Source organism: Typopeltis vanoorti, chromosome 22 (genome assembly GCF_054136105.1).
Source record: "Typopeltis vanoorti isolate ZY-2024b chromosome 22, IOZ_Tvanoo_1.0, whole genome shotgun sequence".
Classification (NCBI taxonomy): Eukaryota; Metazoa; Arthropoda; class Arachnida; order Uropygi; family Thelyphonidae; genus Typopeltis; species Typopeltis vanoorti.
The window spans coordinates 31,183,850-31,205,661 of NC_143570.1; the positions used below are offsets into that span (position 1 = coordinate 31,183,850).

General features: G+C 36.4%; 1 protein-coding gene across 1 annotated transcript in view; it reads right to left on the reverse strand.

The window, feature by feature from the left end:
• Nucleotides 1-21,812, reverse strand: part of LOC150094275 (uncharacterized) — a 449,181-nt gene that overhangs the window by 192,965 nt on the left and 234,404 nt on the right. Inside the window, exon 4 of the mRNA XM_090412434.1 lies at nucleotides 10,911-11,035. Coding sequence (XP_090268560.1) covers nucleotides 10,911-11,035 — 125 coding nt within the window. The remainder of the gene's footprint in view (nucleotides 1-10,910; nucleotides 11,036-21,812) is intronic.

Below are 21,812 nucleotides of genomic sequence, written 5' to 3' on the forward strand. Positions count from 1 at the left end.
AGCCACATGTGAATTAGAAGAAGAATCACAGTTTTTCTTAAAATATTTCCACATAGAGAATGATTAGTAACTGCATATTTGTATGTGTATTAAACATACTGGCCAATGAATTGCAAATCTTCGAGCAGATATATGTAAACATCACTTACATATATTTAGTATATATGTAATTACAATTAGCCCAACTACTACATTCTAACTTTGACTCGAAGCAAAAGTGGCAAGAACAGTGGGAGAGCCATACAGATGACATCACAAAATTTTCTCTCAATGAATTACAAGAAAGTTTTGATGCTTGCTCACACCTCCCACGAAAATCCTGGACTCAGCTTAATAGAATACGAACTGGTCATGGTGTATGTGCGGACATGCTTTTTAAATGGGGTAAACGACCATCCCCGCATTGTGATTGTGGAGCTCAGAGACAAATTGTGAACCATATTGTGACTCAGTGTTATCTCAGAGCATATTCAGGAGATAAATTGGACTTTAAGTGCTACATCCAAAGCTATGAACTATCTGACCAATATGGATGTAACCTTTTAATTTTATTGGTTTTTAAAATGACTTTTGACTTTTAATTTTATGTTATTAAAGTGTATTGTACTGCATGTTTTGATATTCATGCCATACGATTAAATTAAAAACTTACATATAAAGGTAAAGGTGTCACCATGTAAAATATTTCTGTGTTAACATTAACATTGTACAAATACCCATGATAATATTATTCTGAAGTAATAGGTCTCTTGAGCACAATATTGGAATGTCTTTTAATTCTGCCCTTCGAATGAATCGATCGATAGATGTAAACGTCACTTACGCAGCGCATATGCAAAACACTTGGTCACGTACGTCACCACGTGTTCCAGGCAACTATTTAAGAATACTGCTAGTCACTAATCTTCAACAGTGTTGATCGCAATAGGAAAAACAAAAGATCTTTCGGAGTTCGATAAAGGACATTGTGGGTGCTTGTCTTGCTGGAGCATCGTTTCTGAAAACAGCAGAGCTGACTGGTTTCTCGAAAAGGGAGATCTCGAAAAGTGAGATCTCCCGAATGTTGAATCAGTGAAAAAATAATCTGTATTGCTTGTCTAAGAGGCGTAACTGTGGTCCTAAGAGTTAGTCAGGAACGAGATCGCGTTCGTCTGAGAAGGCTTGTACGGACAAATAGAACTTCCTGTGTGCAGCAATTGACAGAAGCATTCAATGAAGGCTGTTCCCGACCCATATGTCGCCGAACTATGCGCAGGAAAGTGGTTTTCCATAATGGCATCGGTACTGGCAGTCGGATGTCATTATGGAAAACTACTGATTTCTGCGAAGCGGAAAGCTCGTCTACAGTGATGAAAGGAACAACGTGACTGGACATTCGAAGAAAGTCATGTGGTCCAATCACGGGACACCTTATTCTGTACCAACAGTATTAGGGAGCCCAAGAAATAATGAACCCAGCTTGCCTTGTAAACATAAGTCAAGAGGCTGGAGGTGGTATCATGGTGTGATGCATGTTCTGTTGGTACGGAACGGTTCCTCTGATATTGCTGAAGGTCGGGTGTCCAAGGAATATCTGAACATTGTTGCCGATCAAGTCCATCCTGCAATGTTTATATCCAGCAGATGACAGCTATTTCATGGACGACAATGCTAATGTCCATTGAGCAAGAATTGTTCAGCAGTTCCTTAGCGAGCATAACAGCGACTTCCACCATCTTTCCACAAAGCCCGGATCTGAACCCCATTGAGATCGTATGCCACATGTTAGAAAAACAGATCCGGGAGCAAAGTCCTCTTCCGTTAAATCTGAGCCAGTTAAAGGACTGTTTGGTGAAAGCCTAGTATGTTGTAAACGTAGATCGTCCAACACCATGTGGAATCTATTCCAAACCGCATATGTGCTGTAATTCGGGCTAAAGGCTGCAGTGGATCTCAATAATAAATGTTATAAAGTTCCCTCTTAATAGTTTTATCCAGAAGTAGCATGAAGTTGTGTATTTTTCTCCATAAGAGTCCATTCTAGAAACTCTGAATTCTTTCGACTGTAAAACTCTCAAAGTCATGTCACTGTTATTTTACTGAGGAAAAAGTCCAACTTCACTGAATGAATCCAGATATAATTATATAATTATAAAAGAAAAAAAATCACGAAATTTTTAATATAATCGATCGATTCATTCGAAGGGAAGAATCAAAAGGCATTCCAATATTGTGCTCAAGAGACCTATTACTTCAGAATAATATTATCATGGGTATTTGTACAATGTTAACACAGAAATATTTTGCATGGTGACACCATTACTGCTCACACAGATACCAGGCTAACAGTGTGCAAACACACACTGCAAACAAGTCCCAGATATCTGATTAAAACAAACAAACAAAACGCATAATTCAACAAAACGTATTTTTTATTTGGAATGTTCATTACCTGTTTGATAAGTTCTGTCTAAAGATCTAATTCATTTTCAGACATCTACAAGCTAGAATTTAGGAATCCGCATAACCAAATATTAGCTGGAGTGGGATGTCTGGGTAAATGGGGTAAAACGACTCATAGACAAAACGGCAAAAATAACCTGTAAGGAAATAATTGCTCCATTCGATACCATCATATGCCAACCGATGTATGTTGGTGCCAATTTTGCATAAGAATTGTTTCTCCAAATTTCAACTTGATCAGAGATATGATAGTAAACAAGATGTGGTAGTGGACTGCTTGCTAGGGAGTTCAATTTGTGTATCGCACGCTATAGATGTTTTTCGAGGAAATGTGACCCAATCATAATACTGGCCCAAAACAGTTAAGTATGCATCATGTTGTGATAAACCTTACTGTAGTGCAACTCGCTAGCTAATGCGCCGTAAAATCGGCGCATTAGCTTTTGAAGGAGCTGCTGTTCAAAGCTTATATGAAAAGGTTTGCAAAGAATTTTAAGAGCAAAAAACTTTAAGTGTTCCTAGCTGCTTTGTCATTTTGGAAAGGAGGAGCCAGTTTCCACAAGATAACATTTATGAATGTTCCTAAAGGTGACAGGAAGTGTTAGATCAGAGCACTAACGTGCGTAATATTTTTTGTTCCGATATAGAGTGAATGTTCGTAACTCGGGATGTATAGAGGATTGTCATTTACATCTGAACAATTCAATTAAACTTCTAACCAGCAGAAGGAATGCTAATGTTTTATAATGTAAAGCAATGTAATGTAATGATAACGTAAAGCACGATACCATCGTTCCAAGGTTACAGATTTCTGGCCCATCTACATCAAGAAGAAATACAGTGAACCTAAATCCTAGAAGTGATTTTAGAAATACGAGGGTGGTCTGAAAAGTTCTAGGGCCAAACAATGAAAAAACGAATTTATAATTTCAAAATTATTTTTATTTTTCAACATTATCTCCCTTGAGACTAATACATTTATTTCAGCGATGCTCCAGCGCCATTATCCCGTTCCATTTAGTCGTTCTCAGTAAGATCTGTAAAATACCCCTCTACAGCTGCAATCACCTCTTGATTCGAAGAAAAACGCTGACCAGCGAGGAAGAGTTTTAGTTTTGGGAAGAGATAGAAGTCAGAGGGAGCCAACTCTGGGGAAATAGGGTGGATGTTTCAACAATTCATAGTGCAGAACCCTTAATTTTCCCATTGCCAAAACACTTTTGGGGGCAGGTACATTGTCATTTTTTTCATCTGCAAACCGGGTCTTTTCTCACGAATTTTTTCGTCTAATCTGATTAAAAGATTGGAATAATATTCCCCAGTATTGTTTTACCCTTTTCAAGATAATTAATAAACAAAATGCCTTTAGCATTCCCAAACACCGATGCCCATGACCTTTCCTGCTGATGGAATCGACTTTGTCTTCTTTGGCGCTGAACAACCGGCTTCTGTCCACTGTTTTCACTGCTGTTTGGATTCTGGCATGCAATGGTGAATTCAAGTCTCATCCATAGTAATAAATCGAAGCACAAAATCAGTTTTATTCTAGTTAAAACGCTCCAAGCACTGTTCAGATATTTTCATGCAAGTGCGCTTTTGATTTGCTGTGAGCAAGCGCGGAAACCATCTTGCGCAAAGCTTTTTCATTTGCAATTCTTCATGCAAAATATATCCTACACGTTCTTTTGAAATGCCTATAGTCTCAGCAATTTCGCACACTTTGACTCGCCGGTCATCCAATACCATATCGTGCACTTGATCAATGATTTCTGGCGTTGTTACACTTTTTTGACGTCCTTCGTGTGGATCATCTTCAAGGCTGGTGCAGTCGCGTTTAAACTCGGCAGCCCATTTTTTAATTGCCGAAAACGAAGGAGAAGAGTGCCCATAAACTTTTGTGAACTTCGATTGAATTTCTTTTGGCGTTAAACCAGAGATTGATTTTACAAAGAATTTTATAATCGCACGATACTCAATTTTATCCATTTCAAGGGATACAGACAACACTTTTGCTTCAGACTGCTGTATAAAACAAACTAGTTGATAGAATGACTTGCAATTTCACATGGATGCTTATGACAGATGTACCAACTCAAAAAAAATATTCCCGATAGTGTTGCCATCTATGGTCGAGGCCTCGTACTTCGCAATTTAAGATGTAGCATTTTTTTTCAAGGGGTTAATTATTCGCGTGATAAGAATAGTAAAACTTTATGTTTGAATGCCCAGGACATTATTAATTTACTCTCGATTAATTTTCTTTCCTCAATGTTCTTAAGGTTAGTTTTTCTGTTCATAATCAACAAGCATTTGACAATTTTGAAAAATGTTCAGTACAGTAGAAAACAAGAATGTATATTCCGATCATACAAATAAAGGAAATCGAATAGCACCAATAACCGTATGAGAATTATTTTCGAATTATTAATTCCTCTTGAACATGCTTATTCTATCTTATTGAACAAACTAATTGAGTCCCAGTCCCGCGTGATCTCTAGTTTCAGCATGAAAACAATATTTTTTTCTACAGAAGTGGTAAAAGACTGCATTTTGCAAAAATGTAATTTTCTAAAGAAATACAAAGTACTAAATGAATTAAAAATTTACCGTATTGTTAACAAATATAATATTTGGGAAACTTTCCAAATAACTCTTCGCCAGTATTGATTTTGCAGTGTAAGTACTTCTACAATTAATGGGGAGTTAGTCGGTCTCATACAGAAGTGGGTTTTTCATGCCCCAAAACAGGAAAACTAGCCAGAAGAACACACCATTTTCAGACTTAGTTACACCGGCCCCATATCCTTAAATGTTTCGGCTGTAATTTCTGAACAATAACAACAACACTGCTCATATTACAGGACAATGAGTATATATATCAGAAGGATTACTTTATTTAGACAGCTAGCTACCCAAAATCAATACAGCAGTAAATATTATTATTATTACGGGCAACTCCAAGGAGTCCTCAGACTATTCAAGGGAGTCCCTAACATCATGTCAAGAACAACTATTCAGCATTCACACAGTATCTATCATACTTCGCCTTGAACTCATTCACAGTCATGGCACCCACAACAGACTCTGGCCGCTTATTCCATTCATTCACTACTCTCCAAGTAAAAAACCTAACTCTAACATCCTTGCTAACCACACTCTTGCCCAGTTTCCACGGATGGTCCCTAGTCCTCCCACCACCACCAGTCCTGTTTTCAAAAATATCCTCTGAATTAATCTTATAGAAACCCTCCAGTAATTTGAATGGCTCAATCATATCACCCCTTTTCTTCCTATCAACCAATTTCTGCAACCCACAAATCTTCCACCTGTTTTCATAAGGTTCATTCCATAGACCTGCTATGATCACTCGCCTCTGGATCTTCTCAACCTCCTCCCCATCAAGAAGAAACCCTGGAGCCCAAATCTGGACACAGTAATCAAGATGGGGTCTTATCGAGGCTCGATACAGAGGAACAATAACTTGCTTGTCTCTGCTCGTCAAAGTATTCTTCAGTAACCAAGTGATTTAATGAGCTGATTTAGCCACTTTTGCAATGTGCCCCCTAAACTTCAGCTCCCTATCCACCAACACTCTCAAATCCCTGGCCTCGTCAATCTCCTGGAGTACAGTTTCACCAATGTGGCATACTGCTGCTAATCTTTTCACCCCAAAATGCATAACCTAACATTTACCACATTAAATTGACATCCATTCTCCTTAGCCCAGTCCTCCAAACTATCCAAATCATCCTGCAAAATTTTGACATCATGTGCATTCACTATTGCTCTACCCAACTTTGAATCATCAGCAAACAAATGAACAGTTCCTCTCAGATCCTTCCCTATATCGTTAATGAACAAATTAAACAGTAGCGGTCCAAGAACAGAACCCTGCGGCACACCACTAGTCACAGGCCGTCTTTTGGACTCTGCTCCTGAATAAACTACTCTCTGATATCTCTCCATCAACCACCCTCTTATCCATCTCACCAACCCTATATCCATCCCCATATGTTGCAGTTTACTGATTAGAATTCCATGTGGCATCCTGTCAAAGGCCTTAGCAAGGTTCAGCAGAATCACTAAACCCATTATCCTTATCCAGTTCAGCCGTCACTGTGTTATAAAACGTGAGCAAGTTACTGAGGCATGAGCTACCCTTCACAAAACCATGCTGTCCCGCATTTTCATTTATCAAACTTGGGAAACATTAATATTAACATAAACTTGCCGTGTAACTATTTTTTATTTACGTAATTAACAGTCCCTTGGAGAGCTAGTTTCGTGAAGCCACTTAACTCCACTTGGAATCGGAAACTTCACCTTCTTATTTCTAAAATTAACTTTTTTTTTACTTAAGAAGATTGATTTAAAGAGTGTGCGGACGAGAGAGGATACCAGTATATTATTGCTAAGTGTAAAATTTGCACCTGGGCCAGAGAAAGTGGAACGCAGTGTTCTAAATTGATGGAACTGAGTTCAGAAAGAAGAAGAATAAGGGATACGGGATTAATGATGATAATGGGTAAAGAGCTGAAGTTTAAGGAGACACATCGTAATAGCTGAGAAACCACTCGAAGAACCACCTCTCTAATTACAGACACTAACAAGTCGGGATAAGAAATTGATTCTGCGTTAATACACTGATCAGGCAACATCGTAAGTTTGCGGATACCTGGTCTTCTAAGAGATAAGGAAATACTAAAGTAGTGTACAAGCGAGTAACTAAAATTGTATCAGGACCGTGGATATTGAATATAAGGATGGATTGAGAAAGTGCAGTCTGAAAGTTTGGCAAATAGCATAAGAGGGAGAGGTAATACTAATTTGACATAAGGTGGGAGGAGCATATTAGATAAATGAAAGTTAGATACTGGACATGGCATTAGGTGATATAAGAACAAGTGGTCATTTCAAAAAAAGGAAGTAAGGTATAAGATTATTTGTATGGAAAGGTGGGCATGGGCGAGTGACATGCATTGATAGAGTGGATGAGTGAACCAACAATGAAATAATTCCAGGTGATGTATAGTAGGGATTGTATCATGTAGAAGAGAAGTGCCTTCTGCAATCAGTCTGGAAACTTAATATTGGATGTGAAACATATTAATATTCGAAAAATAATTCCTTTTGACGCAACTGCAAAACTTCCATGAAACAAATTACATAATAATATATTTCTATTCATAAAAATCATATTTAAACATAGATATAGTCATATGTAATTTCCATTCTAACTTTCATTTAAAATACGCAAAATTTGAAGTGTCTCTCTGATAACATTATGGCTATTTTTTTTAGCAAATCAGATTTGAAGTAGAGTAAGTGATTTTCTAATTTTCAAGAAAATCCCAGATAACCAAAAGAATTTATTAGGATCTCCCCCCCCTCCCCACTCACTCTTTGGGTTTCTAGAGAAATTGCCTGTACTGTCGGCATAATTATTTAATCCTCTTAAAAATATTGAACGTGGCAAAGAATTCTAACCAACACACGAATTGGAATTACATTATTAACTGCCGCTTTTGAGGATTATCCCCTTCTTTGATGAAGGTACAGTAATCCGTTCATGCGTTCGATCTACACGATCGTCTTTAATCAAAGTTGACCACAGAGCTCATTTATCAACCTGAATCATAAGCACAAAGAAACGCACTATTCTAGATGATAAATGATGTCACAGCGAGAATGGTTTAAATCCAAAGCCTGATTATTCGCAGCAAAGAGTTTAATAGGGAAAAAAAAAACGAGAGGGGGGGAAGAAAGAAATAGAACTGGAAGAATATTAGTCTAGAAAAAAAGACGAGAAACTTTGATAAAGTAACTGTAGCAAATAAAATCCAGCTAGAAAATTGACGAAGGATTGAAAGGATTACTTACTTAACAAAGACAATTTTTACGGTGTGGAAAAAATGACGTAAGCATATTTTAAGCTATTTGGTAATTTATTATTGGGAGAAGCGGTTGACTTATGAATCAGCAATTGTTATTGATGATTCATAATGCCTTATGAACAACAAAGAAACTTAATATTGGATTGGAAATAAATTAATTTTCGAAAAATAATTCCTATCAGTCCAACTTTGAGTAGACTGAGCTGTGTGCTGTAATTTCACAGTAAAATATTTCAAATTAAATTCGAAGTGTACACTCATCAATATGAAGAAGAAGAAACAGCAAATGAGAAGTATATAATATTGAACAAATGAAGAAACAAACCGTAATAACTATCAAATGAATGTTCTGTTTTATTTCTTATTGGAACTGTAATATACGGGTATTTGTTAAACTTTCTCCTGGAAATTGCAACCTCAGAATGTCCTTTTGAGACTAGAGAGAGAGAGAGAGAGTTTGTTAAAGCCGAATATCCCCTGGTCTCTAACCTATCCGATATGCACGTTTTGTCCACAGTTTTTATAGAAGTAGACGGTACGGAAGAAAATCTCATTATCTCGACGACCTGAGTAAGTTTTAGTACTGCAGAGAAATGCCTAGACCAGAAGCAAGAAATTAATTACAAAACTGTCAATACAAGACGCCCCTCGAAAGTTCCGAGATAGCGTGAAAAACAAAGTGCCTTAATTTGTTACAGATCATTTGCTGCTGTTGTTGGTCTCTTTGAAATCGATTTCATTATTGCATTGTAATTCAGTTTTATTCCTAGAGTTTGACTTGGTTCCCAGGTAGATACGTCTCTATTGTCCAATATGAAGGTTCTAGTTGGGAATTCAACATTTAACTGTAATCTATGAACAAAGTAGGTATAATTCTCTGAAACGTCGTCAATTCTCTGTCCTTTGAGCTGCAGTTTATCTGATGTATGTATGGAGAATGGACAGCAGACGTGATGTTACTGGATAAAAATCTTTACAATAATGATTTTGGCATTGTGTGCATCGGAACATTCCAGTACTGAAGCAATCAGTTTTGTGTCAATTTTGTTTGTTTTTTTCGAGGAATATTTCGTAAAACAATTGTAAGGACACTAATGTAATATTGTTGGTTGAGAATTTAACCAACAGGAACGAATCTCTCTCTCTCTCACACACACACACACACACACACACACACACACACACACACACACACGAGAGAGAGACAGAGCTTTCTTTTGAAACGTAATGGACTTCAGAATCAAGCCTTGTAAACCTTGAAACATTTCAAGATCTGTGAAGCGGTTTTACCGAATTTTGAAAAAAGAAAAAAAAAGCAAATAAAAAAGTTCGTTTCGTAATAGCATTCTTGTATAGTGATGACATTCCTTTTCACAATCGAAGGTAAATCCAACTTTAGTCACGAGGGATAGAGTTTTTGATCCCGCAAAACAGCCAGAAGAACAACATGCAATTAATAGATATAATGCACTGGCTTCATAGTCTTAGTTACTTCGGCCATAATTTCAAATAATCAACTAACCAAGTTTGTCCTATGTATCGTGGATCATTTGTTTTGCTGTTAAAATAACATCACTTTATCTGATATACTCTTCGAGGAAGGAATGTGATATACAGTAATGGGAAACGTCTAGAAGATGTCATCTAATAAATAGATCATAGAATTTTTTCAGAAATTTTTCAGCTTTTCAGATTAGAAAGTAGTACGTTAACATATTTAAAAAAAAAATTAAAAAAAAAGATACTGCAATGATTACAAGTGGATTCGGATTCTAGTTGAAATCTTTTATTACCTGTATACAGTAGATATTTTGAAATCAGATGTTTTGCAGATATTATCACGTCATTCTTAAAGTTTAAAAAAATTATCTGGAATGTATTTACATATTTTTTAAATTATTTTATAAAGGCGTAAAGGGAGTTCAAAAATCCAGAAATTAGTGACATTCGTTGAAGGATGATCGCTGGATGATTTCGATGATCGGAAGTGATCATTCTTAAAAATATGCCGCTTGAAGTTTTAGTAGAAAATACTGTGGAAATTTGTTCTCACTTCCAATATTTTTTCAGCACTGTGTATGTACCGTGTAATTCCTCCTCACCTCTCCACTTCTAGATATTAAGTAGTTTGCTGATCTACAGTCAATCATGCGAGATAATACTGTATTATTCTGTGTGTGACAAGTAGTGTTTAAAGCATTAATATATGGGAGGGGCGAAAATAACTTCATTTAATCTTGAACATCCAATACAATATAAATAAATAAATAAAGTAAAGGCTTATTAATTTTTAATAAGCCTTTACTGCATGCTGCATGGAATCACGACGTAATAGTCGTGATTCCATGCAGCCATCATTACACTGTGATCTCCAAACTTCATCAATATTTAAAATACATATTACTAAATTTTGCAAAAAGTTATTCATTTTAACTTAACAAATTTCTACACTTCAAAAAGAGGACGATATAAAACTTATCACTCACTTCTTTACTTCCAGCCACACACACACACACACACACAAGAAAGCTATCATGCACATAAGAAGAACAAGTAAATTATTATTAAACTAACCTTTCGTGCGATTCTCCTGGAGCACTTTCCGAACAAGATCACCAGGAGGCAGTGGCCGCGCCCTCCGTCTGTTGGAGCGGCGGGTGAATTCTTGCATCCAGTCACCGGTGGCTGCCTTGAGATGCCTGGATATAAAACAATAATTGTAGATTAGGCGTAATGTAGTTCCCGTTCTGATAATTACTAGTCACGCTACTAATTCATTCTATTCAAAAGAGGGAGAGCGAACTATCTTGGCCATTGATAATGAACTGCGCGCGCGGGTACATACACAAACAACTGAACATTACTACACAAAAGTAGCTATGTTTTATAATTCTTTTGCCTGTGGAGACAATGTGTGAAGTAGATAGTTTTCCAACCCTTCGTGAGTGAGACTGTCATGAAGGAAAAAAATTTACACACACACAATCTGCTAATATTCTGCATTACCACACTAAAGTTTAGGTGTATAATCTAGAGATTCATGTTTGAAACTATGCTGATCATAATGTTCTGAAGCTATTTTCTTATTCAAGTCACCACTTTTTACAGCCGATGTCACAAAGTAATGGCTACCATTATAACTTTGGGACACGAAGCATTTATCGTGTTGTAAGATCTAAATGCTAGTATCATAAAATTACAACAATCTGGGACATGTAGAATTGTCCAGAATATTCAAGTACGACGTAATAGTCGTGATTCCATGCAGCATGAGAAGCAACCTCGTTACACTGTGATCTCCAAACTTCATCAACTGGAACAACACATTAAACAAAAAGCGTTTCCTCCACATCCAAGCACGTCCACTAGTTAGACTGAAGAATGTGTAGATGACTAGACAAATGCCCATAGACGATATATATATATATATATATATATATATATATATATATATATATACACGTCGCTAGCATACGCTTACCTGTAGCTCTTCTGTGAAAATTCAGGGTTCTCTTGAAGAACCTGTAACAGCTGGCATTTCTAAACATAAGATAAGCTAAGCAGCATTCTTTACTAATGCTATCAGTCAGGAGTAATTTCTTGGCAACGTATGGAGTAGAAATTGAACCTTGGGAAGGGATAAATGCTGCATAATAGCACGTGCAGATATATTTTCCCTAAATGAAATCCGAAGATCAGTCCTTCTGAAACGTTTAACTCTTTCCTTGCACCCCACCGTTCGACATATAAGTTCGAAAACTTCTAACTGAATCGCTGATCTCCTTTACAGGCACCAAATTTGCATACCGCGTAGATGCATCCATTTTTCTAAGGATGGTCCCATGACTTCTGATATGATAGTGTATATACAGTATAATACTAACAAAGCTTCTTGATGTTACTCGGGTTCTTAACTCAAACTGAAGACAACTAATCTAAATCAAATTCTATTCAATTAAAAACTAGTAGTTCTTCTCTTTGTTCTAATTAATGAACAGAATTTCAAGGATTAGAGCAAACTTTTAAATTTTAAGAAAAATGTTAAGTTGTTTTATTTTCCAGCTTACTTTTCACTGTCAACTGAAAAAATCTATAATACAAGAAAAAAAAAAAAAGGGAAAGGAAGGAAACATAAACGAAAAAAAAAACCTATTATGTGATTTTCTTATAAATAACACGAGAATGTCTGCTACTGAATTTTTGTTATTGTTCTTATAACCAAAAACTGCATAAAAAGGACAGATTATTCCAAAGGGCAAATGAACATAGGGCACTGACAGCGAATCCTCTTAGCCAATGTGTCAAAATGGGTAAAATAAAAGATCTTTTTAAAGTTCACGCACCAGTATACCTTATCAGGCTAATAAGCAGCTGAGGAGTGCATGGGGGTTTCTAAATTTCTCTTCATGAACAGTTAAAATACATGCACAGCAGAAGTCCTTTATAACGAGAGTTATAAAATAAAGCTCACAATAAAAGATTAAACGTCCATAAAACGTAAACATTTCCATAAAATCAAAAAGCAAATACTTAAGTTCATATAACTGCTCGCACTTCCCAATAGTTTTAATTAAATTAAACAGCGAATTTCGCTTACTGAGAATTTACAAACAAAAGACATTCACACGATTTTGATAACTTTGGAATTCATATTCCATACATGTAGTGAAAATAAAAGCATTGAAACAAACGTGACGCTTATAAAAGTGATAAATGACAGTTACTGAATATCATCCAACTTTACCTTTTCCATTCAAGTGCTTTATTATTATTCCAATGTATTCCAGAAGAACATTAAATCAGCAAGCAGCATAGAATGAACAAATATAAAAGACTAAATGGAAAATAAACTTGAACATAATTATACTATAGTTTGGTCATTTAGTGTGGAAAACGACAAAAGTTCTCTAGATATTATGAACTAACGCTCGGCGTTACAAAAAAAAATATTTATGTTAATTATTATTATTACATTGACCATGTATACAAATGCACCTGTTATAAGCATTACTCGTTACATCGAACAATAAATTGTAGGCTACATAATAATAATAATTATTATTATTATTGTATGGACACTTCCATGGAGTCCAAAGACTGATTGTGGGAAACACAAACTATCCACACAATATTTATCATACCTCTCCTTGAACCCATTTACAGATAAAGCGTCCACAATTGACTCGGGCAACCTATTCCATTCTTTTCACCACTCTCCAAGCGAAAATATCTAGTCCTCACACTCCTACTAACCACACTGTTACTCAACTTCCAGGGATGACCTCTTGTTCTGCCCCCCCCCTCTCCCTCTAGCCAAGTAATACTTATTTTACATACTTATTTTAACTTGTACATTAATAAAATTTATTTTAATGATTAAAATTTAAATTATTAATTTAAATATCTTTTCAATTGGATACCAGATGCTAAAGTGTAATAAGCAAGATGATCTGACCAATACAAAAAGAAAAAAGAAAAAAAATTACCTTCTACACAATACCGGCTAATGAATTAGAAACATCGCAGAAATCAATGGGTTCCATAAAGACATGCGACTGCCAATATCGATCATCTTCACTTCCCCGAGCATAGTTCGGTGACATATGGGTCGGAAACAACCTTCATTGAATGCTTCGGTCAATGCTGCACACAGGAAGTTCTGCTTGTCCTTCTCAGACAATGGCGATCCCGTTCCTGACAGACTGCCTTAGGACCACAGTTACGCCTCTTAGATAAGCAATGTGGGTTATTTTACCACTGATTAAACACCCGGGATATCTCGCCTTTTGAGAAATCAATCAGCTCTGCTTTTTTCAAAATCGTGACTCCAACCAGAAGGGCACCCACAATAAGCCATTTATCGAACTCGTAACATCCTGTTTTTCCATTGTGATCAACACCACTGACGATCCCTGAACCAGCAGAATTCTTAAATAGTTGCTTTAAAAATTAAAACACATGGCGACGACCGTGACCAAGTATTTTGCATATCCGCTGCATAAGTGACGTTTACGTATATCTGTATCAAGGTTTCTAATGCAGAGGCCATAAAATTCATACCAACTTTCTATAAGTGAGAAACTATTTAAATATAATCTACATTATATTCCATTTTAAGCCAGAGCTAAATACAAGTTTGTGTATGTGTGTGTGTGTGTGTGTGCGTGTGTTTTATCAAATAAAACTTCACCCATTAGAGATAAAACAGATTAGCATACGATGAAAGTTTAGTTTTAAAATCGAAGCATCATAGTCTTAGTAATCTAATTTTAACAAATGAACCAATACTTGAAGTAATATGTAATCTTTTCCTATATGCTTGGACAAGATGGTCCTTAAAAACTAACAACAATACGAATGCTCAATGAAGAAACAGCTGGCGGTGATGTACAGGTAAAGGAACATAATTTATCTCTTCAAGGGCCAGACTAGATCGAATTTTGCGTACGAACAATCTACACTACGCTAATTTAAAGTCTCTCCAACGTAGGAAGCAAAAGACGTTAATGAGAAAACAGGAGAGAAGCACTATGTGAAAATTTCATGCCAGTATTAGCCACATAATTAATTTTGAACTGAAAAGATAAGAAAATTATAGGAATATCATTAAATATATAGGGTGGTTCTAAAATATTTGGCCAACTCGGGGTACTTGTTCCACTGGTGATTCTAGTGACAAAAGGTAACCAGAATCACAGCAATATAGGACCGGAAATGCTTTCCTACAGAAATACAGCACGTGTGACAGTGCACGTTACACTCACTGAGAAATCAAGAGGTTATGTATTATACGCAGTAATATGCATAGAAAATGATCAATCAAGGAACACGCAGCTACCTATTGCTACATCATACAAATGATCTAAAAAGTCTCCGTAAGCAGCAATACATGTCATACAACTTCCGTTGAGTGATTGCTTATACAAGATCGAAAAGTTCCAGAGAAGTCACATTGTCGTACAATCGTATCCTTTGATGGAGTGCCTATTCATTAGGCACCGGTGCAGCATTTAAACACTGGCCTTCACTGTCCCCATACAAAGAAATTCCGTGGATTCATATCAAAAGATCGTGCTGTCCTTCAAATGTCCCACTTCGACCTAGCCGGCCTGGATAAGCACGATATAGGTGCTCTCTAACAGTTCGATGAAAATGAGCTGGCGCTCCATCATCCATGAACAACATGTTTTGGCGTGTTGCTAATGACATCCTCCAACAACGCTGTTAGTAGTTGCTCCTTCAAGAAGTGCTGGTACCGCTAGCCGTTGAGCGTCGATGACAAGAATGAACGATAAGGCAGTCTCCAGTAATGCAGTTCCAAACATTCACATGGAATATTTGCCGGGAATGCCTGATTTCATGTGGAATGATCCGCGCCTGGTGATGCATGTCGTGAAAGTACAACTCGAGTGAAGTGAGATTCATTCGTAAAAAAACACACTATAAAGAAAATCGGGTTCGGTACAATCTTCTTGCTTGAGCAACGATGACTCAAGAGAGAAAATCCGCTGGTGAGAACACCTGTACCCGTTTGGAATGCAAAGAACCATCATAATGACTTTTCGACTGAAGGTGAGGTAGCTGGTCTCATACGAAGGCGAAAGTGCTTTTCCTCCTACGAGTTTTTCATGAATTTTGCAGATGGAATTAAGAGCCTTATCATAATACTCATTACGTTTCTAAGAAGTCAAGTTAGATGGCCGCAACATAAAGGTAAATACGGTGAGTAAGATAAGATGAAGTATTATATATACTAAGCAGTCACTTTATTAGGAACACCATTTAGGAAAACCGTACCTGAAGAATCATGTGACTGCAGTTTGCTATATAAATAAATCAGGCAGACAGCCATTGACGGTTTTGTTTGTTTGTAGGTGTGTGTGTGTATGTTTATTTGATGCACCAGAATGGGTAAAAAAACATAACTTAAATGGGGTATTGTATGATTGTTAGTAACAGACGTGCTGGTTCCAATTTCTCACAAACTCTACCCTTCTGGGCTTTTCACGCACAACAGTGTTTACTGTATAATAACCAGACAACTTCAAGTCTATGGCAGTCCTGTGGACGGAAACAGCTCATTGATGCACGAGTTCAGAGAATAATGCCATGGATTGTGAAACGTCACAGGAGGGCTAGCTACAACTAGTCAGATTACAACAATGTTAGTCAGAACATCATTTCAGAGCGCACAATTAATCCTTCCTGCCACATAGCAACACGTCGGGCTGGTAGCGGAAGTGTAATGGTCTGGGTAATATTTTCTTGGCACACGTTAAATCCTCTGATACCAGTTGAACACCGCCTGAATGCCACAGAATATCTTAACATCGTCGCTGATCGTGTTAATTCATGATTGCATTTTACCCATCGTCAAATGGGTACTTCCAACAAAACAATGCGCCATGCTACAAAATGCGTAGCGTGTTGAATTGTTTCGGAGAATATGACGACAAGTTTCCTTTACTTCAGCGGGCAGCTCAGTCCCCAGACCTCAATCCAATAGATCATCTCTGGGATGAGGTGAATCGAGCAGTTCCCAGCAGCAACGTGCCAACATCCAATCTGCAACAATAGGGCGATGGCATCGTGATAATAATCAATGCCACAAATAATACAGTCCGCTCTTAAAGCAAAAAAGGGTTCCACTCGTTATTAAAAATTCTATTCCTAATAAAGAGGCCACTGAGTGCAAATATTAATTTTATTACAGTATTAATGCATAGCCATAATATCAATACTTCTGCAAAATTTCAAGTATTTTTTTTAATCCTCAATTAACTGAATTACCTCTTTAGAGTTGGAATTTTTTCTCCTCTATTAAAAATCAAAAACTTCACAACAAATATATCACATGAAATTAACAACCCATACTGGTCTTCATTAGTTGATGTTCTATATTATATTATATTAATATTCTGTAGTCTTTGGTTTTGCTTCTCACTTAATTTTTCTGTTTATATTTCCAATTTAGGTAGTAGATAATTTCATGTATTTAATAAATTGCATATTTACCTCACATACGGCACTGATGTGCTATAGGTTTCTGTACCTCTCGGATGTGTGATAAAAGAGACAGAGAGAGACCACCACACTACCGTAGCTCACTCACGGTATGGAACTAAATAAAAATGCCAGTTTAGTTTCCTCATTAGCGCAAAAGGGTTTCTAGATATCACGCTGTAAACTGTATATAATACTTGTTTCAAATGATTGTTTTGAAACAAGTACCAGATGAGAACGTAAAAAAATATATAAATAAAAATAAATAAAAAGGAATTTTATGTCTAAAATGTTAAATAGAATAAACTCTGGCAAGAAATTTCTATTATTTTTTATTAAAATGCTCTGCAGCGTTTTAATAACAAGCATTGTCGTAACGGAAGATATTTAGTCTACACCTTTATCAGGAATATTTATAAGTGTGACTATTCAAACAGAATTTAAAAATAAAAACTTCGAATCTATCTTATGGATTCTAAGAGAAGGGGAGGGAAATCTACTTGATGATTATAAGACTATTTTTGTTTTCCTTTCTTTCTATAACCAGTGCAAAGTTGGTCCTCAACTTCAAAGTAAATAATTATGAATTTTATCTAGCGGCGAAAAAATGCAGCTAATCTGAGCAATGGAGGTCGAATACTACGTCGCAAAAATTATGCAGATAACTAGATTTTCACGAAACCGAAGCAAGAAAACTCAGCTTATACAGCATCGAGATCCAAACACAAACAGAATCCTCAAGTGAAAAATGTTTTTGATGGTATTTCTATTACAATGACAGTCAGTTCCTAAAGTGAAGTCGGGCATGTTGCTTTTGCTCTTAGAGACAGCTCTAATTTTTCGGAAGGTGTTCTATAACTTTTAGATAGGGATTTAGTGCTGTCCATAGTCTAGGTAAGATGAGTATACCCATTTTCTTAAACTATGTTGACACAACCCTACGACATGACATATTGATACTCAAAGATTGCCAGAAAATGTCAAAATAATGTTAAGAGTTTACATTTACAGCCACTATGATTAATAATCCTCAGTCCAAAAAAACCCAGAAACATCTCAACATCACGTCTCAGAGGAGACGATACACGCTGATAAATAATCTCCCAATAGCTGGTCTAACCTTTTCAAGAAAGCTCTAAACCTTGCTTCGAAGATATTCTATAAAGTTTAGATGTGAATTTTGAGATGTGCAGTCTAACCTTTGCACTCCCCCCTTTCCTTAAGCTATGTTGCCACAGCCTGCTGCACTCATATCCAAACATTTCAAAGTTTTCCGAGTCTACTATCTCAACACAGCAAATTCTATACTATGGGGTGAACTGAAGAGAAATATTTGGCTTGCATGCGGATAAACTTCCAAAGGAACCAAATCTGTGAATTCATTACGTAATGTTCTAACACAAAACTATAGTAGTGGGTGCCTGAAATCCTAGTTGAGAAAATTACCATATGAATGAAAGAAGAAATGCATAATCCTTTGCGACACTCTTCTATCTTTTTGCCAGTATGTGTAGTCTGCCTGACTGTTTCTGCGTTTCTTTTCGCTACCTCATTTCTACCTTTTAATGACAACAGTCATAGCTAATCGGATGCGCTAAGTGTGCTGCAATAGATCTCGGATTTCGATTAGTTATGCAGCCGAAGTAGCTAAGGCTAGGAGGCTAGTGTATGATGTCTGTCTGTCTGTCGTCAATTACGTGTGTTTTCCGGATGGTTTGCCTATTTTGTATAATGAAAAACTCGAACTGCCGGGAGGGGAGCCCTTCGCATGAAGCCAGTTTACTCACCATTACTTCTAAACCCCCTTATAAGGATCCCTGATGAGCTAATTGTGCTGCAATGGCACGAAATAATTGATGACTAATATGGCAACCTATGCTGACTCTAAACCATATTCCGTTTTTAGAATTTGACATGCGATAATGACTGATCATTGCATTCCTTTTCATTATACTTTGCTATGTCATGAGGTTGGTCAGTGGCACGCAACATCCGAGAAAAAGGCGATGATAGTATAAATTTTGTATAACGGTATATACTTGCTCAGACCATCCCCCCCCCCCTCCAAATAAAATAAATTGGTTCGCATTGGTCATAGTTTATATTTGCTTAAAAGCGCCTTATAAAATATTAACACCAGCCAGCATCTTAAGCAGTCTTGGTATTTAAATTAGGGGATTTGATGTAGATGCAACTTATGAGACGCCAGCATATTGCTACTGCCCTTCTAGTCTAAGTTTAGCTTAGAGATTAAAACATCCTACTAAGCTCTGAAAACTAGAGAAATTGATTTTCAGTATTAGGAAATTCGGAATGGCAAGCTTTTTTACAAGTCAATGAAAACCAAGATGGCTCTCTCACAGAACACCTCTCCCCCACACACACACCCGTTGGACTATTTAGCCAAAAAGCAGGATTCTGAAAAAACAAACTATAGACCACCACTCTGAATAGCGAACGGAATTATTATTTTTTTTACATTTATACGAGTACAGCTGTACAAAAAAGAGTGATGCAGAATGTCAAACAATGCGCATTTAATCGATTACGAATGACTATATATAATAAACGACATCAAATTTATGCAGCTATCAAATGCACGGTTATTGAGATTCTATTGTTCTAGTCAGCCAGTCTAAGGACGATTTCAAAATGAATATAATAATAATAAATGACATACTACCTTATATAGATAATCAAATTAATCACCTAATTTAGGGTGGCAGAAAATTTATTTCATTACTGATGGTTAGTTTTTAGCCGTGCTCTATCCACCACAGGAGAGACCAGAAAGATTATGCGCGGAATAGAAAAGTGAAAGAACAGGAAATTTGAAGTATCTGACTTTTGTCACATCCACCGGAAATACTTAAGATAATTAACACAAACATTGAAAACAGGCAAATTATGGATTTCATTCAAGAATAGCATACTGGAAGTGGTTTAGTTAGATTAAGCTCCCTATTTGCCTCTCTCAATGAACAAATTAAATTTGAATAACAAAGCATTATTACCAACTGAACCTAACAAGAGATACACACACAACCCCCCCACCCCATCTCTTTCTCTCGCACGCACACAAAAGACAATGAAATGACATCCATGGCATAGTGAATGATTTACCGTCCAAGATCACGAATTTCCACTGTATTTGCAAATGCATTTCGGTATAGGCTGAGAACCACATGAACCTAACCATATAGCATCCCTCAATCGATCGTTAACCTGGTATCATTATACACACACAACAACAGAAGCAGAGGAGTATGTGTTCCTTAAATGAACAAGAGGAAGCCCGAAGTTTCAACCCACATCTCTCAGCCTTCTTATATATAAAACCGGTTCGGACGGACAGCAAGCTGAGGTAAGGGAAGTAAGGTGGCGGGAACGGCGATTCGCAACGCAAGACAGAGAATAAGAAGGTGAATGACTTCTTTATTGAGTTTAAAAACTCATGCACATGAATCTCGGTATAACTACATTAAGAGCACATGACTCGATCCCGTTTTATAAAGGAAAAATTGGTAATATGCGATCAGAAATCAAAATCATACTTTAAAAATCCAACTCGGTCAAAAAAAAATGACACAGTCTTACGTCATTATTGTTGTGTGTGTATGTATGTGGAGAGAGAGATCTTATATACATGTACTATCAAAGTAAGTAAACTAAACTGACACTTTGAGATGAACAATATCCATGTATAAGATAAAAAAAAATCTATAAATGGAATAATATATTTTTAACAGATCTGTGACTAATGTAAGCACTTGCATCATCTATATATTCAGCAGCCTCTGTTGTATGTGCGCATGTGTAAAGTACCATTCAATAAGACGTGAATATAGGCCTTTTAATTTAAGACAAGTATAACTTCAGTTAGTTATGGAAAAAGAAAAAAAAACTGTATTTTCAGTAGCGCTTTGGACTCGTTTAATTTTACGACTATAAACTTCAATTTTCTTTGCTTAGTGTTTAATAAATACGTCCGATAATAATTTAGATCAAGCAAACATATTCGTGATGATTAATTTACATATAATAGCAGTAAAACATTTCAAAACAACAAAACAGATATAAAGGATTTGTCTTCTGAGTGAGACATTCACATTCATACTTTAATATGAATATATACTTTAATATGAATAAGGAAAAGTATAGCTGTATGTACACTTACCGACTCAAAGTTATCCACTGCTAGGTGATGTTGCTTATCACCAAGTATTAAAAATTGTGGAGCAAACAGCGCACAACAGTTTTTAGATTCCCCCCCCCCCAACCCCAGTTAATCTAGATTTTTTAATTTATTATTTATGTTATAATAAACTTTAAACAAGTTTATTATAACAGTTTAATAACAACATGTAAACTAAAAAGCTTGCAGTTGCAGGAAGACACCCATATACAAAGTCGCATGTGCTATGCATATTATAGAATGATATTTAATTTTCTTCATGACTAATAATAGCAGGT